The sequence below is a fragment of the Ptiloglossa arizonensis genome, chromosome 14, assembly GCF_051014685.1.
Source record: "Ptiloglossa arizonensis isolate GNS036 chromosome 14, iyPtiAriz1_principal, whole genome shotgun sequence".
In the NCBI taxonomy this organism is placed as follows: Eukaryota; Metazoa; Arthropoda; class Insecta; order Hymenoptera; family Colletidae; genus Ptiloglossa; species Ptiloglossa arizonensis.
Window position 1 is genome coordinate 5,366,611 of NC_135061.1, and position 22,974 is coordinate 5,389,584.

The 22,974-nt window shown below is 34.3% G+C and overlaps 3 protein-coding genes across 6 annotated transcripts in view; 2 read left to right on the plus strand and 1 right to left on the minus strand.

Moving 5' to 3' along the window:
• Positions 1-178: 178 nt before the first annotated feature.
• On the plus strand, positions 179-5,388 carry Ari-1 (E3 ubiquitin-protein ligase ariadne-1). 4 transcript variants are annotated; one of them, XM_076326223.1, is made up of 9 exons: positions 179-546; positions 1,272-1,701; positions 2,026-2,304; positions 2,486-2,659; positions 2,738-2,803; positions 2,944-3,159; positions 3,234-3,791; positions 3,874-4,100; positions 4,278-5,388. In XM_076326223.1, the coding sequence occupies exons 3-9, from the start codon at positions 2,098-2,100 to the stop codon at positions 4,357-4,359; spliced, it is 1,530 nt and encodes a 509-aa protein (XP_076182338.1). In that variant the 5' UTR covers positions 179-546; positions 1,272-1,701; positions 2,026-2,097; the 3' UTR covers positions 4,360-5,388. The 4 variants fall into 4 exon arrangements, with proteins under 4 accessions (XP_076182338.1, XP_076182339.1, XP_076182340.1 ...); XM_076326224.1 differs by having other exon boundaries at positions 1,412-1,701; XM_076326225.1 differs by having other exon boundaries at positions 179-455.
• A 3,101-nt stretch (positions 5,389-8,489) lies between these two features.
• Positions 8,490-12,324, minus strand: LOC143154225 (uncharacterized). The gene is made up of 5 exons (XM_076326147.1): positions 11,990-12,324; positions 11,766-11,895; positions 10,364-11,675; positions 9,459-9,926; positions 8,490-9,352 (listed from the first exon to the last, which is right to left on the minus strand). The coding sequence occupies exons 3-5, from the start codon at positions 10,691-10,693 to the stop codon at positions 9,233-9,235; spliced, it is 918 nt and encodes a 305-aa protein (XP_076182262.1). The 5' UTR covers positions 10,694-11,675; positions 11,766-11,895; positions 11,990-12,324; the 3' UTR covers positions 8,490-9,232.
• A 3,336-nt stretch (positions 12,325-15,660) lies between these two features.
• The window catches only part of LOC143154259 (synaptic vesicle glycoprotein 2B), a 44,171-nt gene continuing 36,857 nt past the window's right edge, over positions 15,661-22,974 (plus strand). The window contains exon 1 of the mRNA XM_076326211.1: positions 15,661-15,864. The gene's annotated coding sequence lies outside the window, so the exon portion shown is untranslated. The remainder of the gene's footprint in view (positions 15,865-22,974) is intronic.

Below are 22,974 nucleotides of genomic sequence, written 5' to 3' on the forward strand. Positions count from 1 at the left end.
GTTATTACTTTTAAAACACTTTATGATAGTTGCATTATCTTTGCAAACATTGTCAAATGTATTTAATATTTTTATGTAAAAATTTTTTTACGCGTATACGACTTTTAAATAAATATGTCAAAATTATGCCCTCTATAGGGACGCCCATGTGCGTCAGCTGTGCGCCGCATACGGAGCATACTTCAAGTAGTTGCCTCGAGTCAGTAAAACGGCACTTGGTGACGAGACATTTTGTTGTCGCGTCACTAATAGATTTTCAATTTCTCGGATAGTATTGCGCGAAATTTTGTGTCTATTTCTATTCACTAACCAGTTAGCCTTGATTTTGAATAGTGAGCGCAGAAAAAAATAATAGCGTATTTAAGTCATCATTGAAGAAAAGACATGGCACGCACTGCTATGGACGTGACCGCAGTGATCGAGCTATAAGCTCGTCTGTTCTTTCATGGCAAATGGTGCATTCTGGTTTAATTTATGATTTTACCCGATTAGCCTACTAATTTGGTGACTTGCTGGGTGCAATGGCTGAAACGATTGTTGTGCATGGTAATACATCTTGTAAATCTGTGATGTGTTTTAACATCGATCAATTTTCGAGGTATCGCGTAAAGTGTGTTTAGTGTTCTCGTATTTGTTACAATTATCGATTAAGTTGGATGTCGTGCAGCTTAACCTTTGTGAATTAAATGAGGTCGAAAAAATATTGAAATAAGATTTCCTACGTTAACCTTTACATGTTTCCATATTTTTAGTGAAATCATTCTGGTTTAATGGTTACACAGTGATATCGTATATATACATACGTACATAGTACACATGCATACACACGCGCGCGCGCACACACACACATGATTTGACATAGAGTACAGTTTATTATTTGTTACAACTTTTCATAAGTTATATTATTTTACAAGATATTCATTTTATTTTTGTTATCTTATTTACAGTAATAATTGTTCGTATAAGTTCACTTGAACATTATTAATTAATCGAAATAATTAGTACAGTTTCAAGTACAGTCTCTGCTACAGCAACTGCTGTAATTGGTAAATTACGATTTTTAATTACAGCTAGTAAATTTTATATAACATTTCTTATTTGACATATAGCATAAATTTTATAAAAATAAAATTGCAGCTTTATAAATGTTTGTGTTAAAAGGATTTACTTTATTGCTGCAGAATTGTTTTTAATTATCTTAATGTTTATCTTAATTTGTTGACTATAAACTGGGATTGTGCCATTTTGTGTAAAATTATTGAATTCTAAAGCGAAATATTAATAAAAATCAACGAACAATATAAAGTAACAATTCGATAAACACAAGACGCCATTGGATAAAATGTACACACAAGGCTTCTGATTGGCTACGACCACGGTAACTCATTCATCGTTTCTACCGTGACTTTAGCATTTGGTGTAACAGCTACCGGAGTTCAACTCGGATGTTTTGGCAGCTGATTTACTTCTTGCTTACGAATATCGTAGATATATTTTGAAATTTTGTTGACTATACATGTTAATGGAAGGATTGCGTAGTGTCGTAACAGTAAATTTTATATGATACTATTGGCACTAAGTAAGGGACAACGCATGATAAAGCTTCTTGCTTTATTCGGGAAGTAGCGAACGATGACGTCATGTGCTGAAACATAAGCTGTTTTCACCTTGTTCCGCTACAACAGTATTTCGCGGGTACAGGTGCGATATATTTCTTTGTGGTATTCAAATTTTCTCGAAATCTATTGAGTAAAGTAGTAAAATAGTAATTATGTTCGTGTTAATGTTATTATTCGTCTCATAATTATTTAATAATATATGAAGCACAAGTTAAGATAAAAATGTGCTAATGTACTGTTTTCCCTTAACTGTGACACATACTTATTAGTGATTTCATTGTTTCCAATGTATGTTTACTGTGTAGTTGAATGAACAAAACAGAGTGTACCAAAAAGAAATGTGGTTTTGGAAATGGAGCATCAAATGCAATAATTGTATCCCTTGATAGCAACCTTTTATGTACAGGTGCAAAAAATATATAATAAAAAAATATATATATATATTGGCGTTTTAATCGCTGAATAAATTAACGATACAATGGATTCTGAAGAAGAAACGTATGATGATATTGATTCTGGCAATGAATCCAGTGGGGATGATGTGGATTTTGCAATGGAAATAGAAGCTGAAAATCCAAGAGAACGGACAACAGATGTTGATGATTATCCTTTTGAAGTTTTGTCAACAGAAGAGATAGTGCAACATATGATTGATTCGATAAAAGAAGTAAACACAGTTGTAGAAGTATGTTAAAAAATGTTTTACATCTAAAAGTAAAAAAGGAAAAATGAAATATAAAAATATACATGTGTATATGACAGATACTTGTTTTGTCAGAGTTTTGATAACCATAATAATAAATATAGAAAAATTAATTATACATTATATTCAAATATAATTATAGTACTTCATAATTTAACTATAGATACCAGCAACCACCACACGCATTTTATTGAATCATTTTAAATGGGATAAAGAGAAATTAATGGAACGCTTTTATGATGGTGATCAGGAAAAATTATTTGCAGAAGCACGAGTTATTAATCCTTTTAGAAAGGGTCCATTAATAAATAGAAATCAATCTCCTCAAAGCTCTCTGGTGAGTAAGCTCTTATTTGTCTGTTTTTCATTCATAAAAGACCATGTGTTACATTGACAATATACTTATAATTTTTAGTCTAGAAGGACATCAACAAATGGTACAGAGGAATGTGGAATCTGTTTTATGGTTCAACCATCTGCAGTATGTATATGTAAATTTATATTAAATACAATGTAATATATTTAAAATTCATGTGATATTCTTGAAAAATTAATACTCATATGATAATATTCATTAATATATTATCTTGTGATTGTATAACATTTAAAAAACAAAAATAGATGATGACTGGACTTGAGTGTGGACATCGCTTTTGTACTGGTTGTTGGGGAGAGTATCTTACGACCAAGATTATGGAAGAAGGAGTTGGCCAAACAATTGCATGTGCAGCACATGCTTGTGACATTTTAGTTGATGATGCCAGCGTTATGCGTCTTGTAAAAGACTCTAAAGTTAAACTGAAGTATCAACATTTAATAACAAATAGTTTTGTCGAAGTAAGTATCATCTTGTACATTTCTATTTATTTGAAAAATTGTCAAAGTATACTAATTATTATTTTGTTTTATAGTGTAATAGGTTATTAAGGTGGTGTCCATCTCCAGATTGTAACAATGCTATAAAAGTACAGTATATCGAAGCAAGACCTGTAACTTGCAAATGTGCACATACATTCTGTTTTCATTGTGGTGAAAATTGGCACGATCCTGTGAAATGTCATTTACTGCGAAAATGGATAAAGAAATGTGATGATGATTCAGAAACATCTAATTGGATTGCTGCAAACACAAAGGAATGTCCCAAGTGTAATGTCACCATTGAAAAAGATGGTGGGTGTAACCACATGGTGTGCAAAAATCAAAATTGCAAAACCGATTTTTGTTGGGTTTGTCTTGGACCTTGGGAACCACATGGATCTAGTTGGTATAATTGTAATCGTTATGACGAAGAAGAGGCTAAAGCTGCAAGAGATGCTCAAGAAAAATCAAGATCTGCGTTACAAAGATACTTATTTTATTGCAATAGATATATGAATCATATGCAGTCATTGAAATTTGAAAGTAAACTTTATGCAAGTATAAAAGAAAAAATGGAAGAAATGCAGCAACATAATATGTCATGGATAGAGGTACAATTAATTGAAATTAAATTGAAAAGAATGTCGTACGATGTGTTTTTAACATTGAGCTGAATTATAATATTATTTTCAGGTACAATTCTTAAAGAAAGCAGTAGACATTTTGTGTTCCTGTAGACAGACTCTTATGTATACTTACGTTTTTGCTTATTACGTGCGAAAAAACAACCAGTCTGTGATTTTTGAAGACAACCAAAAAGATTTAGAGGGCACAACGGAACGCCTCTCAGAATATCTTGAAAGAGATATTACAAGTGAAAATCTTGCTGATATTAAACAAAAGGTTCAAGATAAATATAGGTAAGTTGTTAGATATATTTATGAGGAAATCATTATTTTATCTAGTACTGTATTGAAATAATATTAGCACTTTAGTTTCTGTAAAAGTTAATTAAAATAGTGTGATGCATTTAGATAAAAACAAAACATGTATTCAATGAAAATATATGTATATTTTATCGTCTCTTATTTTTCAAGATATTGCGATAGTCGGAGAAAAGTGCTTTTGGAACATGTACATGAAGGTTACGAAAAGGATTGGTGGGATTATGTGGAATAGAGAGCTATATCAGCTTTATTTTTTGGGGGCGTGAGACAAGTTTTCCTTCTTGTCACGTTTGCGCCAGCTGTGATAAATCAAGAAAGCTGACAAGAGACAAAAATAGAGCATGTCACCAAGTGATTTACGTGTTAGATATACTTTAAACACAATATGATCTGTGGCAACACATATATCGTTATGAATTTTGAATTTATTAAAATTGAATCCTATTACCATCAGGCTAAATGTAAAATACTTTTGTATTGATTACTGATGTTAATTTGCGCTTGTTGTGTGCTATTCATTGTTGCGTATTTCGATTCTTCATAATATGCCTTGCAATATGATATTTTCAAATCTCAAATGAATTTCATATGCAGACAGACACATCCGACGATAAACAGAGGTACGAAACAAATCGAACAGTGTGTTGCAGTACTGAACAAAAGTTTATCTGAAATTTGCTTAATATATTTTAATGCCATAGTGTAATAATACAGTGCACCTTTTCATAATACTATAAGATTCTCTAGAAAGGTATTAATTGAACTTTAAAGAAAACCTTTTCAAGAGTTCTTTGAATAGTACATGGAAAGGTTAATATAGAACTAGAATACTTTAATCTGTCTCTTATTCTCAGTCCTGTGCAGTCGATTTATGAAGGAATAATTGAACACGACAGGCTATTGGTGCAAATGAGACTTATAAAATACCTTAACATTTTGCTCTATTTTGGACAGCAATACGTCCAGGCTATAATTGCCAATCTTTATAAAAACTGAATTAAAGTGATCATATCGTCAGTATCGTGTGCGATTTGTCCATCAAATTGTACTTCTTTACCTTTTATTTTATTTCTATTATTTTTTTCTACATAATAATATTTAAAGTAACTATTCTTGCAATCAATAATTTATGTACAGTGGTGGCTATATACCTACGTATAGTTAGCAAAATGAAATTTTATTTGTTCTGTTTTTATACAGTAAACAGGTATACAAAAATTAATTGTAGTTTTTATAACTTTACAATATACATAATAAAATAGTAAAATAGTTTTTTTTAATTTGCTATAATTAAAAAGTTTCTTATATTTTTGTATTCAAGTATCAAATTTTCTGCGGACACATACTTAAGTACATACCGAAATATTTATATTTTCACAAATTTCTTTGACTTACAATTTTAATACTTTAATATTTCGTAGATAAGTCCTTATTTTTAAGAGCTGTGGCATACCTTTGATTTAGTTTTGATAAGTGCATCTATAATAGATATCAAATTTTGTGCTTCTTGCGTAGTAGCGTATAATTTTTCTGGAAATTGTGCTGGCCATTTCGTTACGTGAATGTTATGATCATTTGAAAATATCTTAATAACACGTGCGGTATGTTTTGAATTATTATCCGTTTGATAGATCTGTTCTTCCAGTATATACTCCTGGCAATTTTGTTGTCATTGAATCTCATACAAATACTGGTCTGCCATCACTTTTTACAGTTAGTATTATACAGTTTTTTAAATATTCTTCTTCTATCCGACGTCACATATACACTTCTTCGTTAAATCTGAATTTGAATATCTATAAGATATGATATCTTATTCTTGCGAAGCTGGTGCACTTGCCGCCGTTGTTCTGGCACGATACTTTTTCCTTTACACATCACGATACCATTGTAACTATCAACATTGTTCAGTAAATATTGATAAACATTATTTACATTGTAAGCATTTTGACCCCACTGTGTACAACCGCAGCGTACGTAAGTAGTTGTCCGCTACGAAACCAATAGGTTGAGACAAAAAATTTAATTTCTCAGAATAAATTAAAACCCTACTACTGATATACACATTAGAATCTAAACATTTTAAAAATAAATTGTCGATACCACTACACGTGTTCCACAAAAGTACATAAAGTTTTAAAATTAAAATATGAAGTGTTCGTAAGTGCATGGCCGACACTGTACATATAGGAACAGTAAAGTTAAAATTGATTTATAATTATAAAAACAAAAATACTCAAAATACAAATAGAAGTACATAAACTCCTCGGTAAAAGTCCAAATTATTCCTCAACAAAAAGTTTCGGAATCATCCTCGCAATTATTTATGTTTATTCATTGTGAGTAAGCGGTTAACTTACGCGGCAGCGGCTGTGTAAATAAGACAGTTCAATTTTTGAGATAAAACCGTCTACCACTTTTGCTAGAAATCTCTAAGCGGACTCGATTGTGATTTTTATTAAGGAGTTTCTGTAAACTTTAGACTGTTGGTTTGGGATAAATTATCAGAATTAAAGTTGCATAATATAAAGGGGTCCAATATTTCTAAGAATTTGTAGTATTCATCATTTTATTTTTAGTATATTGATTAACAAAAAATTCAATTTATTAGCATTATGTATTTAGACTACAATTTTTAATATTCATTATATGTGATCATACATCATTATTTTATTCATTTAAAATTTAACTGGAAAAAATATCAGCATTTCACATTATATTCATGACATTAGTGTTGTTTGCGTTGATGTTTATTCAATGTAATATTTTCATAATGCTGACGATGTGTTCCATATATCATTAGCCAACTATTTCAAGGTTAATGACCATGATACAATGATCACTTATTGTTATATAAGTGGGGAACGAAATAAGAGTTCCACTTGTACAGTTATATAGTTATATATTCACACATAAATGCATAATACATACTTATATATAGTTGTAATATCAATATTAGTAGACTTAAAGTAGAAACATTTGAAGGTTTATTAAAAAAAAAAGTTGTTGATTCTTACTATTATCCACGTTAGGGAATAAAAAGTAAAATGCAGTTGTTTTCTGTACAGTCACAAAATTTGAGTAGAAGTAAGAAAACTGTTAGATATATTCACAGGAAATTATTCTCTAGTTCGTGGTTTTGTATTGTATATTCGTGTAATGCATAAAATTATATGTAATAATCAGGGAATTACCTTTTTTTATATTCAAACATAAGAAATATTCAGAAAAGCTTAAAAACTTACATGTAATTCGTGTAACAATTATTCGCCCTTAAAATCATCATGTATTTATTAATACGTGTGCAATAAATTTGAGCAGATGCTGCCAGATTTCTAAATTTTGAAACATATTTGAAGAACTTAACAATTTATCTAATAATTAATACTAGAATTTTTCAATGGTATCAAGAATTTGATATTTAAAAGTGAAAGTATTACTTGAGAAAGCATTTTCTGAATGCCTGTTTTTAATATCTATAGATTTTCAATCATGGGCAATATGTACACAGAAGACACATAATATTATGTGTTTAATTCTGCAAACAAAAGATCAATGCTGCACACCGGTACTTTAGTAATATCTAATTTGTTTGAAGGATAAAAAGATGCAAGTCGTATAATAGTACACTCACTAATAATCATGTAGTTTAGAAATTTTTTGGTTTTGAAATACTTGCATTCTAATATCAATCGATAAATCAATATATTTTGAGTAGTACATAGATTGTATTTATGTTTGAGTAAGTATACTACTTTAAATAAAACTATACCAACATCTGCAAAATATATTTTTAATAATTCTAGTACTAAAATATTAGTTTTCTTTTAAGAAACTACCTTTTTGAGATTAATTTGTTCAATAGTAATAAGATTTTGTATATCAAATTATTTGTTTTTTTTTTATCATTTCTAGACATTATATTATATATAACTAGATCAACTAAGAATACTTATTCATGAAATTGACAGTGATCTTTGTTTTATACCCACTTATTATTTTTTACTATTTTCAAATATATTAGAGTCTAATATTTTTCAATACATATTTTAGAATATAGAATCGATACTATTTAACATACAATATCGATTAATATTAAATGCGATCGTTAAGCGTAAAATAATACATTAATATCCTCAATGGGACCGACCGAACACGTTTCACGAAAATCAGCTATTAGAATTGAATCTTTGAGCCTCCTTTGCATTTACTAAAACTTCATATGTCAAAATTGAAAAAAGATATCATCTAAATATTTTCATAATTCAAAATGTTCAAATACATGCATGAAAAATATAATTATTATATCATTTTACAGATGACTTTTTTGTTATAGGTTTATAAAATAATTGATACAACTAAGAAAACTGATATTTTGTAGAAATGTTTATTATCTCCAAATATTTATATAAAAGTTTTGCAATGTTATTAGAAGCTACCACATGTAATATTCACTGTTGTTTAAAGTTGTTACTGTATATTTAACGAGCACTGTCGTATCAATCGCTTTTTATACATTCTAAGTGTTCATTATTATGATGGTCTTTGAATGATAAGGAAATTTATTATTTAATATATTTTCTACCTAAAATAAATTATAAATAAATATACTTAGATTGCTTCTACCTAAATTCAATATAATTTTGAGATTCTTGTTTGGCATAAATATCTAAAACATCAATTTTGAGTATCGTATGAAATTATTTTGATAAAATATCTAGATTAACATTAAATAAGATTTTTTTACTAATTTAGCTAATTCATCGAGCTGCAATTATTACAAAATACGAATATAATAGGGAACTTGTATCATTATACTTCACTCATGCTACATATTTGTTGCAGTTATGTAAAAAGTAGGATGTTTGTAATCTGAGTGACAATGATATGAAGATTGAATGCACTGCAAGGACGAAGCTAAATTTACGTCCTGCATTTATGATAAATGCACAATAAAAATGGCTTTCGAATCATACAATTACCAATGTAAGGGCATTCTATAAACTCTGGGAAATTGTTTTTTTAAGTGCATTTTGTTAGAATGTAAGTAAGCTAAAAGGTTTCACGCAAAACGTACCCTGTGCAACTTGGTTTTTAAGGGTATATCAAGAAGTTACAGTTAAAATTGTTGCAACCAAACCAAGAGTGGCACCTGTCATCAGAAGGCTCCTCCAGATTGCTCCAGTAATTTCTTCTGCCACAGGGTATTCTATACACAGCTGATCCTAAGGAAATACAACATATACATATATCAAAGTGATTTTTTGCATGCAAAACAAGAAATTACTTAGTATCGATATTTATTTATGAATTTTAAATTATGATACGTACCCATCCTCCATACCCTTTGATAAAATGTGCAACTTTTTCGCCAATAAATCGAGAAACATACAGGGGTAATTTTTTCTTCAGAGTGTGCATTCGTCTGTCTCGTGCCCAAAGAGCAAGTCTGCCCATAAATGCGTACAAACAAACAATTCTTGCCCATGTAACGCCACCATGTAAAAAGAGCTCATCCGCGACTCCCATGAACGCTTCATACGCCGTGTCCGGCACTACATTCAAACGGTTTACCATACTTGCGAATAAGATACTATGTTTGTTTAACATTTGATACACGTTGTGTCTCATACTACGAGAGACCGGGTCCCGCGATATAAGATAAATATCTTCCTTTAGTAGATATCGCATAACATCGTTGGCCAAACATTCTGCTGTAAATTCTATAGAGTCCTCGCACAGGCTGTACCGCTGAGAGGACGATGATACTAATTGCGGGAAAAGATGTTGCAGTCGAATCTAAAAGAGACGACTTTTTGTAACACTGTTGCAGTAAATAAATACATAAGAGAAAGCGAGGTAGTAATTGAACGATTAACGGTGCTTCGTTCTCGTTACATCAAAGATCAAATAGTTTAATACTTTGAATGATTTCTCGGGAACGTTTGTCCGTGAAATTTAATACGAATTTTCGGCTTAACGTTCGTACGCGTTCGTGAATAATTCAAATTAGCAAAACGGGAGTATTTTAATTTTGAAATTCGATGTTTCGTATCGATCTTCCCGTCGAAACGCGGGTCGAGCTTTCACGTGAGCGAGACGAAGAGAGGGGAAAGAAACGCGCGCAAAAGAGAAACTACAGATAAGTCATGAGGTCAGAGAAAGACGAACATAGAGCTCATTGACAGTCAGCAGAGATTAAAGCACGTAACACCGGTAATCGCGCGTATTGTTACCTGACAAACTTCGATGAAAGACATAGCGGTATTGGCAGTGCTGATAGCATATCGGCACAGACCGCCGTTATCGTCGGCAATCACGGTTTCAACGCCTCCGCCGCTGTTGTTACAATCGTCGTCGACAATCACAGTTTCACCGCTTCCGTCGCCGCAGTCGTCGTGGTCGTTGCAGGCTCGTTCGCTCGGCGAATTCCTGTTACCGGGGGGATCGCATTCCAGGATGCCGCCCACTCTGGAATGCGGTTCCCCCCGCACTGACGCACCCTGCCCCTCTCCGTCCGCACCGAGGATCTCATTGTTCGGTGGTGCATCGTCGTCGCCGGCCATCCTCGTGCACGACCGCCCGCACTGATCTCTTCGAGTCACCGGCTGTCTGTCCGGACACCGACTCTCGCGACGAGATGGTCGGAACACCTACGGGAGGAACTCCGTGTCCGCGTTTCGTTTCTCTTAAAACATCACACCGTGTGTCGAGAACCTGGTGAATCGTACGCCCGAAGCGCCGGGTTAACGAGCGCCGCACACGAAAAACTTTGGCTCGCCTGCCGGACGACGTAATGCTCTCTACTTTCCCGCGGCCATTTCCGAAGCCGAAGCTGTACCCGCACCCCACTTCTCTGTCCTCCCGTATCCCTACCATTCCTTTGACGTTTCCCACCGTTCCACTACTGTTCTGTTCTCTTTCGTCGGTACAGTGCTCTCTACGTACCAACACACGTATCTCGCTCCCGGCACACAACGCCATCGACTTCTATGGATCATTCACGTTTTCTCCCCACCATTGGCTACCGGCGTATTCCGGCACGCGGTCACACTATCGTCCATCGCTCCACCACAGTCTCACCGGCTACACCTACGGTTTTACCTGGTGCACCGTGGCTGAACTATCTCCTTTCCACCTCCTTCTTCTTCGTTCGGGCCCTCTCTTCTCCTTTCTCTCTTTACTCTCGTGCGCGAGGCGCCGTCGATAACATTCCCCCTTACTCTGAAGGGTGCTCACGCGCACGTGCACGGCCACAAGCGCGAACACTTACCTGTGTGCGCTCTGAGAATCGAACGAACGGAATTTCCGATGGAACGCGGAGTTCGCCTGGTATCGGGCACCGTTTCCCAGGCCATATTCTCGCCGTTATATTATTCACGCGGAACGTTCGTTAAATATTGACTTCGTGCTTTCGCTACCAAGGAAAGTATTCTAATCATGGACACCAGCGAAATTTTATTCGCCAATGAATTCGTGTGCCTTTTTTTTTGCCTCTGTTACGACACATATTGATCGTTGTAACGGCCGTGGTGATTGGTGTGGTTTCTGTAATTAATTGAGAATCTTTACAATCGAGAAATTCCTCTTCTAAGGCTTCTCGTAAACGAAATAGAGGTCTTCGCGTCGTTACGTTACCTTTGACGTAATTCGTACAACGAATTATTGTTCGTAGAATTTTAATCGAATTCAAAATTCTTGCAACACGGCAGACGTCGATTCGATCCTCGACGGTTAATATTATCTTCGTTGGGTGGTAATTTTCAATCTGTAACGAAAGTGTTTGATCGATTACAAGAAATTGCGACACTTGTGGGGATCGTGCTGGCGTGCACAGTGAAAGCCACGTCACGGTTGCTGACCCAAAGGTGACGTAGGACCGTCGGGGATGACGATAGTATTCCAGTCATTGGTAGTTTCCTATTTCATTGATGCCGTGCTCCCTATCATTATGACTTCCTGCTGTACAAGTCACATGGTCCACAATTTGCTTCTTTCTTATTGCGTCCCAGAGAATTCTACAACAATACTTTTCTCCTCGAACAATGAATAAAAGTAGTTTTTCACTCGTGTATCGTTGCCAATGTTTGTTCTTAATTCATCTCTGTTAAATCTGAGCGATAATTACGTAAAAGCGTGAAAAGAATAACATTGAGCACGACATTCCGAAGTTGTATTTCGAAGAAATATATTTTTTTTCTCTTACTGTTACTATTGCGAATGTCGTTGGCATTATTGTTTAATACAAGGATACGCTTTCTCGTTTGGAAGTTACTGCCTTAGGTACACACCGAAATACAAGTGATCTTCAAGATTTCTTTCCATTAAATCCTGAAAAACGAAGAAAGAGTTTTTGAGTACTGGATTGCAATAAGTGTAAATGCATTGAATCAGATCTTAATTAAAAAAAATGTCATCGGATGTCAAACTTCAATTTACCTTTAGCACACCACTCTTTTCGAACATTCGTCCGATAACATTTGTGCGATTTTGTTATGTTTATTATTGTTGCACAAGATAATACTCTTTTATCAAGACCTGAAAACATAATTATAAAGTTATTACAGAAAAGTCATTATAGATGGAGAAAGACATCTAAAGACTAGTAATTACGAATTGCTGATTAATAATTACAGCAATGATTATATTCTTTCATTTCTTTGGATCTATATCTGTAATTACATTGTTGATAATTGAGTAATTTTAAAAAGAAGCTTGGAACAAGTAAAATTGACCCCTTTGGTAGTTCTAGTGTTAATGGTTGAACCTGACGACCGATAAGAAGAAAATACCTCTCGTTATTTTCTTCTTATACAAGAGCATGAATTTTTCACCGATTTACAAATGTACATAGTTTATGATTACCGACCAGTTTTACTCGTAACTGATAATTTTTTCATTTCGATTACTTTTTTGATAAATTGCAAAGGTAAAAATAATATAATCATTCACGGTTCAACTCTGGTGTTATTTTCAGCAGTAACAGCACCGTGAAAAAAAAATCAGACGAAGGGATGGGAAGACGGCACCGTAGTGTTTGCGATTCGGTTCACACGTAACAAATGCGGTTCCCATTCGTGATGCTGTAGAATGCATGGTACCACGGTATATTTCCAAGAAGGAATTATTATGTTGAAACTGGTCGGTGTGCGCGCCGGCTGACTCTGATCGCCGGCGCGCGACCGTGCCCGCTTCTTTCTGCCTGTGCAACCTTCAAAGGCCACAGAATGCGTCGATGAATGAAGTAGGAAAGTTGCAGAGTGCCGGCCGACCGGATGTGTATACTAGGTGGCTAAGAAAACGAGAGCTCCGACGTCAGTCGGCGACGAACTAGTTTTGCGCCCCCTCTCGGCAATTGGACGCCGCTAGACGCTGCGTCGGCAATTATCAATCAGTCAGTCTTTGTGGAGATGATTTAGCTGCACCTGAGTTCATTTTGCGGAACACTTTCACTTTGGCTCGTTCGTTTCGATAAATCCACCAAATATGACTCTTCGTTTTGACGTTCGATTCGTTTCGTCAAAAATCTACAAAAACGAAAAATATAAGTTACGTATTCCAAGTACGAAATAACCGTGGAAGAATGTTTCGAGACGATCGACGAAATAGAGAAACTTAAGTTACATCAGTAATTAAATTTTTCTTTTTCCTCGATCAAATGAAAGATATTATTGCAGATGTATCTTACTTAAAGATACATTTGTCAAGGATTAAACACGATCCATGGATTTTTGTCCTTTTGGCTTTAAACAACGATTCGTGTCGAGATTCAACGTGTCTACTCGACGTTGTCTAGTTGTGCGTCGATCGAGTAATTTCTGCGAAAACAGAATTCGCAGGTGCAACGTCTATTAACAGTGCAAACCTACTCGAGGCGGTTTACCTTTCTATACCAAACGCGGATAACCATACACGTAAGGCATTAAAGCCTGGCAGCCGGACATGGATAAATTGGCAATATGACTCACGTGTAAATGACATCTAATTGGGTCATTATCTCACAGTTACTTCTTAAAGTGGCGAGAGACGCAATAAGAAGCTTCGTTGATCGCGAACGTTTAGCGCGACGAATTTCTCGATGCGAGCGTTAAGAAAAATTCAATCGACGCAAGCCTATCGCATTCAAACATTCCACGCGAGATACTGTTTACCGTGCTGAACCTTGCGTACCGTGAAACGATGCACGCAGATTTGTTTCTTTCGTTATCGTTTCGTACCAGGGGGTCGCGCATATCGTTCATCTCTCCCGATAACCTATAAGGCTTCGAATTACCTTAGATTGGTAACAATTATGTTTTATCTTTCTCCGTCTCATTAAAGCGTCGAGCGAGACTGACAAACGTATCAACTATCGCGACGTCCGTCAAAACGATTACGCTTCTTGTTTTGTCATGGGGTTGATTGAAAATATCGTTTCACATTGTTTTCTCTTCGCAAAGTGGACCGTGGGAATACAACAGAGTGAGCGGCACATAGTATTTCAGGGGAACTCGTGGTAACCGGCTCTCGGTAGCTTTTCTTACCGTCATTCATGATACTATGGTACGGCAATAGGATGATTGCTTGACGGCCAGTGCCTAAAGTGGATAAAGTCTTCTATAGTAATTTAACTCGAGCAGGGCACAGGGGTGCAGAGGCCGGGCCTTTCGGTGATCTCTCTTTTTCTTTTTTAGCTTAGCAGTATAGATGGTAACGTAGAAATGTTTTTCCGCCTATCATCTGTACCAGGTTAAAACGATGTCTGCGAATTACCGTTCACGTAATTACACGAGTTCTACGTCCAGGAAAATTAAATCAACGTTGTAATCGTTTCGTTACGGTTTCGCTAATTGGATCCTCAATTGTAATTTCACGCGTTCCTTTCCAGCCGGTTTGCAATCTACGAAACACAGACGTAAATTGAACAAAGTGTAAGATTACCGACTGTAAACTCGATCGCGATGAAAAAAACATAACCCTATAAACGACGAAAATTCGTAACGTATCGTACGGTAACGATCGTTCCACGCCGCGTTCGCGTATAAAACATTTAATCGTAGAAACGTATTTACGAACGGAATAACGAAGGAATCCGAGTGAAGGTTCGCGGCGCACAAGGAACTACGGAAACAGTTCAAGGCGATTCTGCAGGCGCGATTCCTCCCTCGTTCCCTAATCGTTAAAGAGCAAACCATAGCCGTTCCCACCGCCGTGTCCACGCGTATAGAGGAAAATACATAATCACTAGATCCGAATCGAAGCGCGATCGACAAGTAGGACCCACGAAACGTCCTCCGGTTGGACATAAATTTATTTATCTGTCTAGATCTTCGCACTTTGGTAGTTATCCTTAACCGTGAGTTTTATTACTTCCGTGAAGCTGTCAATGGTCGCCTATTATCCCCCTTCGCGCAAGAGGTATACCTTTTTTCGAGCATCGCAGGGCGGAGTAGTGGGACGGGGATGGGAAGATGGAGGGGAGGGGGGTTGCCTGCCTGATTTCGCGGTCCCGTGCGACGTCCCTGAGATGGCAGTGGTATTAACAGATTGACAGACGTACTCGCCGCGAACTGACCCCTTCGTAGTGATTTAGTTATATTTCTATCGGCGCCTCGCCAAGTCGTATACTTTTTTTGTAACAAGAAAGACAGAAAAAAAAAGTGCTGCCGGAAGTGTTGTATCAGAAGGTAGCGTGCGCTCTCCGCTGAATAAGCTTCTGCCGGTTCGGGATTCTTTCGGGGCGAGATATTATGATTAGGTTAGTATGTTTACTTTGTGCCTATTTTATCGGTTTCCGTGATTGTTTCTCATCCGAGGCAATTGGCCAATCATTTTTGTTTGACTTTTGTGACGGAAAAGGTAAGGCTCGAAGAAATACGGTAAGCATTACGAAGTTGTCGTTCAGTAACATTTTCTTGTCGATGGAAACTGATCCGAAGAGCGTTAATGGAACGGTTTGCAAATAGAGATTATCGCGAATTAAAATCTTTGTTTCCATCCAAATACTATGGAAAATATTTGTTGTATCGTCTTACAGGGACCACAAATCGTCTTCTTGAATAATTTTACCTTGCAGTATTACTTTTGTTTTTCTCGGGTCCCCCGAATGAAATACGACACCTGTTGCTGATAAAATTCACTAGCGTCTTACGTAATAAGATGGAAACAAAGTTCGAATATTTTGGAGGTGATACTAATCGCGAGATGGAGAAACTTTGTTTCGAACCACCTGTTGAACGTTACGAATCCGTAGAACCGTAAATCGAAGTTGCAATATACATATTTCACACACAGTGACTTTATTGGAATGTAATTTAAAAAATTTTATCTACAAAATATGTGGTCAATTACATTCTAAAACATAATTGTACCTTTAAAAAATCAAACGTATAACTAAAATTGATTCCAGTATGCGTTAATCAAATGTAGCTCGATTGCTCGAAATTGTCGATTGTGTTATTGTATCTTTACTTTGAAGCGTTACTATTACTTTAAAAAGGATTCACAATGGTTACATAATATGTATTTTATAGATATAGTAACAAATTGAATTAATCGGCGTTCTGTGCTTTCCAAGTTCTGTAAATATTCAATACGGTACAAGAGATCAAACGAATTCATCGTCAAATCAGCTTACAGAGATCCACTAATAAGCCTAGTATGATTTCGAGCGGAAATAGATCATACCGACCGTTCGTGACACGTACGGACAATCAGGATAGATGTAATCGTGTTTAAAGTAGTAGTTTTTGATACTCGTTCAGCTTGTATTTGTACAGTGTACTCGAGCAATAGAAGATCCCTTTTTTGCGTTAACACTCGTTATCTTAAATGTCATTTTACGCGTTTAAGGTTAAAACTCAACTAACTTTTTCTACGCGTACACATATAAAATTTTATCGTATTTGTTCTATGCAAGTCAAGCATTAATACTTCGTTCGTCAAGAAGGACCAAATAGCACTATTCGTCAGAACAATGATCGAAAAAATTTATTCCGTAAAATGACAAGTCTTATTTCCCTACTTGTTTGTTTTTTTTTTTTATTTTGTTTTAATACATTATTATTTAATTATGTAAACATAAATATTTTCATGTACGGATAATACCATCTTGAACACGTGGATTCTCAATTTATGAATAAACTCCTCAATAGGTCCCAAAGCATGGGCCGAAACGTTGAGTTTATCGACGCATTCGTTTAATTCAGATACTGTTATCGGTGAATACCAAACAAAACAAAGAAACATTATATTTTTCAATATATAATAAAACTTTGCTCAATAAGGATCGTGTAAATTAACGATATATAATACAGAAGTTTGACAGATCGGGCATATAAATATTATATAATACGATTAATAAGTTAGAGTTAACGATTGTGTAACACATTGAATAATTAGAACGCGAAGCACAATACTACGCGCGTTTCGAACGAAACGACGTAATTTTCCATCGCGTTAATTTGATTTATATGTTGCAGTATAGCGATAAAAAAATTGTTTGCCCGCTATTGGAATGCCATTTATTCCTGCCAATCTGAAATTGCAGTTCTATTATCTTATCGCCAATGTATTCAATCTTCGAGACCGTAGTGCTATAATGAATTTCGGTCATAATTTTTTTTTTATATATGTACACCATACGTAGTGCCGCATCAACGGCACCTGGATGATTCTTAGCATCGATGATTTAATAGTTTCATTAGACAGGGGGTGGGGGACTGTAACAGGAATGAAAATACTATCCAGAAGTACAGTGTCCATTTATCAATTACTTTGGTCCTTGTTTATCATTGTACCACGAAGTGATAGCGTATTTAGAAAATTGTTCGATACTTTGCAGGAAATTTGAACGAATAAGATAAGAATTTTATGTTCTTCAATATTAATCGCGAGAAAAGTACCAGAATTGTTATTAGTGTAGGAAGAGAATATCATTTTTAGATTTTGGTTAATGTTCAGAAGTGAAACAAATAAAGAACGAAAGAATAAGTGGGTAATGTCTAGGTAAATAGAAATTTTATTCAGAATCGAAAAGAGGATAAGGTTTAAAATTGAAGATCGTTTTGGTTTTTGGGATTTTTGCATGTTCGGGGATCTGGAACAGTTGTATATAGTATCTTCGCGGGTACGGTACCCCGGAAGGGTTGCATTGTCTCCCACTACGCCCTGCATCGGGTTTGTGTGAGGCACGCGCGGATAATGCAGTAACAAAGTCGCAAAGTAACGGCAGACCGTGTAGGATTGCACTCACGTGTAAAAGTAATCCAATTCGATAACAATAGATCCAATTTGATAACATTTTAGTAACAAAATAATCCAACCCTTTAGAAATCTGTACCTATTCGAATCTATAAAGTCATTTCTTAAAATTGCGACAAATACTTTCCATGCAACCTGTACAATGGGTGCAATATTTATTTGAAACAAAGATCACCATTTTATTGAGTAATTTTTTTTCTATTTGTTCGTACATGTATCGTGTATCTGTAGCATTACGTTCGTGCAATAACGACGTTAAATAAGTAAATAAGTTAAAAATATTATCTGCTACAATTTCGATTATTTTGTGTTTCACAGAATAAATTTACGAATAAAGAATTGCGTCCATTTTGCAAATTTTGTACGTGTATTTTCATCGTGGTACAATTCCGGTTGTAGCTGTTGTTTAAAAAGCAAAATTTCACGTATAAATTTCGGTACGACGATCTTAAATTTAATTCCGGGAAAATCTTCGTAAATCAGATACCTAACAACTTGTTATTATTACGCATTACGTGGTGACACATAAAAAGAGCGAAATCAGATTGCAGATGTTCCTTTAATAACTTTAATAACGTTAATAGTGACAACTTCCGGGGGATATTATGTAAACAATGTACGCAACATTTTACTTTACGATATAGCTTTCCTATCCGAAGTTCGATAAAAAAAGAAATTGTTATCGTTCATTATTTACCGTTCTTCGTATTCCCGGAAAAAGAGCGATGCACGTTATCAAGATTTCGTACATTTTTGTTATTGTCTTTTAATCTCTCTTAAAATATAGTTTATTTTTCAGCGTTCTAAAATCTGTTAAGTAAGAAGTCATGAAGAAATTATAGAAAAAATGCTTCTATATTATATCTTATCCTTATTAATGTCTATTTTTAAGAGTTACTAATATTTAACCAATATTTATTGGTACACGTATACTAATATTTTCTTTCTTTATTTAAATATAAAAAGTCACACTTTTTACTCGTGACATTTTTTCTGCTAAAATTTCCACATACGTGTGTATCTTTGACTTTTGTTGAGAGTTCTTGACGTTTGTTGTACTGATTGTATTCGAAGATGTTTAATCAACCTGTTCCAACTTCTTTGAGCTGAAAATCAGCTATTCACGTTTCAATTTAATTCTTTTTTCTGTCTCGGATAAAGCTATAGCAATGCTATATCATGGTTTCTGCTTATCGTATTAGAAATTAAATCCCGAAGATAACAATTCATATTTTTAAAAATCTTTCCCTATTTGTGTACTTTTCAACGTGTAAATATATTACAAAAAAAAGCAATACACAGTGCAGAATTAAGCCTTCGGCATAAAAGACATATAAAAACAACACTTTTCGCCTGTTGATCAATTTTAAGAAGTTTAAACAAAGCTGTACAAATAAATCTATAGACATGTACGAACTTATTATTTACCGTGACTACTGCAAAATATTGAACGAAGTTAAACACGTTCGTTGCTCAGATGTATACAAGCAAAAAAATCTGTTCAGAATGAATGTACACTCTTTGAAGAGGTAAACATTGTATGATGAAAAAATGTTCACCAAGGTTATTTGTTTCGAGAAACATTCTATTTTATTGAAGGTGTTCTGTGCATCTGCGCTTAATTCTGCTGGAAATTTATGGAAAATATTCCATTGAATATTAGAAAATGTATATGCCTTCAACATTGTAGATGCACGTTGTTGAGTATTATTATTTCCCGACGTTGGATCTAACGACAAACAATTATGACGTCTATGATAATGAATCACAGTTATGATAATGAAACATTATCAATTATTCATATCCAATGCACTTCAGAATCTTTATTATATTTTTATGTACGAAGTATACTAAAAACCATTGTTTGGTAACATTTTTAAATTTTTGACTTTCAAAGAAACAACAGTGACTTGTAAATCCTCAAAAAGATTTACCTCTGAAGATATTTTGTGTTTGCATTTTCAAATCATCATATCATCTATTGTTAAGGCACTTTGAATGTCCCAATAATTTTTTTTATAACACTCCAATATTGAAACAATCACCCCACGGTTCTCTTTATGGAGTTTGTAGATTTTTGCATAATGGAAAATCAAACGGATGTGTGGGAAATAAATTCAAGGCGTGCAATGATGCATCTGAAACGAAATAAATGCATATATACGTGCATAATGTAGTAGATACGTGGTGAAGTAAGTGGCGCACCAACGACTCGATGATTTACAATCTGATTTTCAAATCCTGTTTGTCCTTAGATTAATTAATGGGGAAATTTATTGTAGGAGAAATATAACTGGTCTACTTAAAACTGTCTGCATAACCGGATTTTGCGACGAGAAATCAATGAAGTAGAAACATTGATTCATATACTTGATTGGTATAAATTGCTTCTACTTGTGTTTGTCCGCACACATTAAAGTTTTACAAACGAGTGGCATTAATATTCTTATCGTACTATACAATTCGCATTTTTTTTTCAAATCCAGTGAGTTGTTACAAATACTTTCAATCGGAGAACTTTTATCCAAGATATTACTCACATTTTACAAATTTTTATTGTACTATACAATTTGATTTTTTGTTTCATATCTATTGTGTTATTATAAATACTTTCAATTGGAGAACTTTTATCCAAGATATTACTCACCTTTTACAAATTTTTATTGTACTATACAATTTGATTTTTTTTCCATATCTATTGTGTTATTATAAATACTTTCAATCGGAGTACTTTTATCCAAAATATTACTCATCTCTTGCAAATTTTTATCGTACTGTACAATTCACTTTTTTTTTTCAAATCCAGTAAGTTATTGTAAATACTTTGTACCGGAAAATTTTTATCCAAGATATTACTCACCTCTTGTAAATTTTTATCGTACTGTACAATTCGCTTTTTTTTTTAAATCCAGTAAGTTATTATAAATATTTTGTATCGGAGAACTTTCATCCAAGATATTACTCATCTCTTGCAAATTTTTATCGTACTGTACAATTCGATTTTTTGTTTTTCAAATCCAGTGAGTTATTGTAAATACTTTGTACCGGCGAACTTTTATCCAAGGTATTACTCACCTCTTGCAAATTTTTCCCACTACGTTGTTCGTTTCTCTGCTCATTTTATTTATAAAACCGTTGATTCCTGCTTGTAAACGGCACAATTCTTACATCACTCATTTGCGATAAGAGTGATGCAACTCAAACAGTGCACATTTTCCAAGAGAGGTGTTTTAAACTTGTCTTTTCACTAAGACGTGAATAATGATCCTACAGTTTTTTTTCAATTTGCGTATGGTTACGTACATTTACGGAACAAAAGTCACAGGTTACACGTTTAGTAGGAATTCTATTAGGAATGATAAACATTAACCATTTTTACCCATTAGAGGTGTTACGGTACATTATCTTTCAAAAATTGAAACGAAACATATAGAGACAAGAATACAACCACCTGTATTTATAAAAATTCCTGACAGATACTACACGCATCTTTAAACATCTCAATACGTTATCAAATTATTTTGTACAATAATTAACATCATTTTCAATTTTGTTATTAGTTAATATTCGAGTATGAATACGAACCAAGGCAAACATAAGCGCTGAAAATAAGTGAAAGATCATCTACTCGAATAAATTTCTCCCTCGATAACACGTTCAATATTTTTAAATCTGTTCGCAATATGCTTATAGTTAAGAATGGCAGAGTAAATAATAAAGCAAATCAGAGCAATTTAAACGTCATAAATCACAACCCATGACTGATTTGAATTTATCTCCTTATAATAGTTTGAATTTGTTATTATCCTAAGAACACGGTATAACGAGTGAATGGTTCGTTATACAGAAAGTATTCGAATACTCCATTACAAGGGAATTCCCCTAATCTATAAGTGTGATTTTAGCGAAAGTTTGTGTGCATGTATAGCGTATTGGGTCGTATACGACACAATTTTTTTGTCGATAAAAAAATATTGTCTAGTAGATAAAATCAGGCCCTGAAAATTCAATATTTTTTCATTTTTTCAATACAATTCTTTCCAAAATGTTTTTCACTGTATAGCGATAGAGCACTAAAAGCTGAATATTTTTTGTAAAAAAAAAAATGTGTGCTCCCTCTCACACGATTGCAAACTTACAAAGAAAATGAAACTCGACGCGAGCTATCTGATCTAATGGAATCGGATGAAATCAACCTTTACGGAATCATTTTCTCTTCGATGTTTCAAATACAATTTCGTAATAATGGGAAATTAAAATCCAACTTTCAAGTCAGGTGAATTTCCTTGTAATAGAGCGAATACTTTCGTGAGTCACTGTACGTGCCAAACTCGTCATATCGTAATCAGGTCTTAAATACAGTCGAAAGGTGGTTCGCAATAATTCGTTTTGATATTTCATTTAGATTGTAAACATTTGTCGTTTCGATCGGGCAATTGACCCAATTATGCCGAAAGTAAAAAATTTTTGTAATGTTTTCGAAAGCTCGACAATAACGTTCGGGATTGTTTCCCCTGTGTACAAACACAGTACTGTAACATTGAAAAAAATCAAAGAAAACTTGGTAGGAACAACATTTTTTAAAGGTGGATCGTCTAAAGAACGC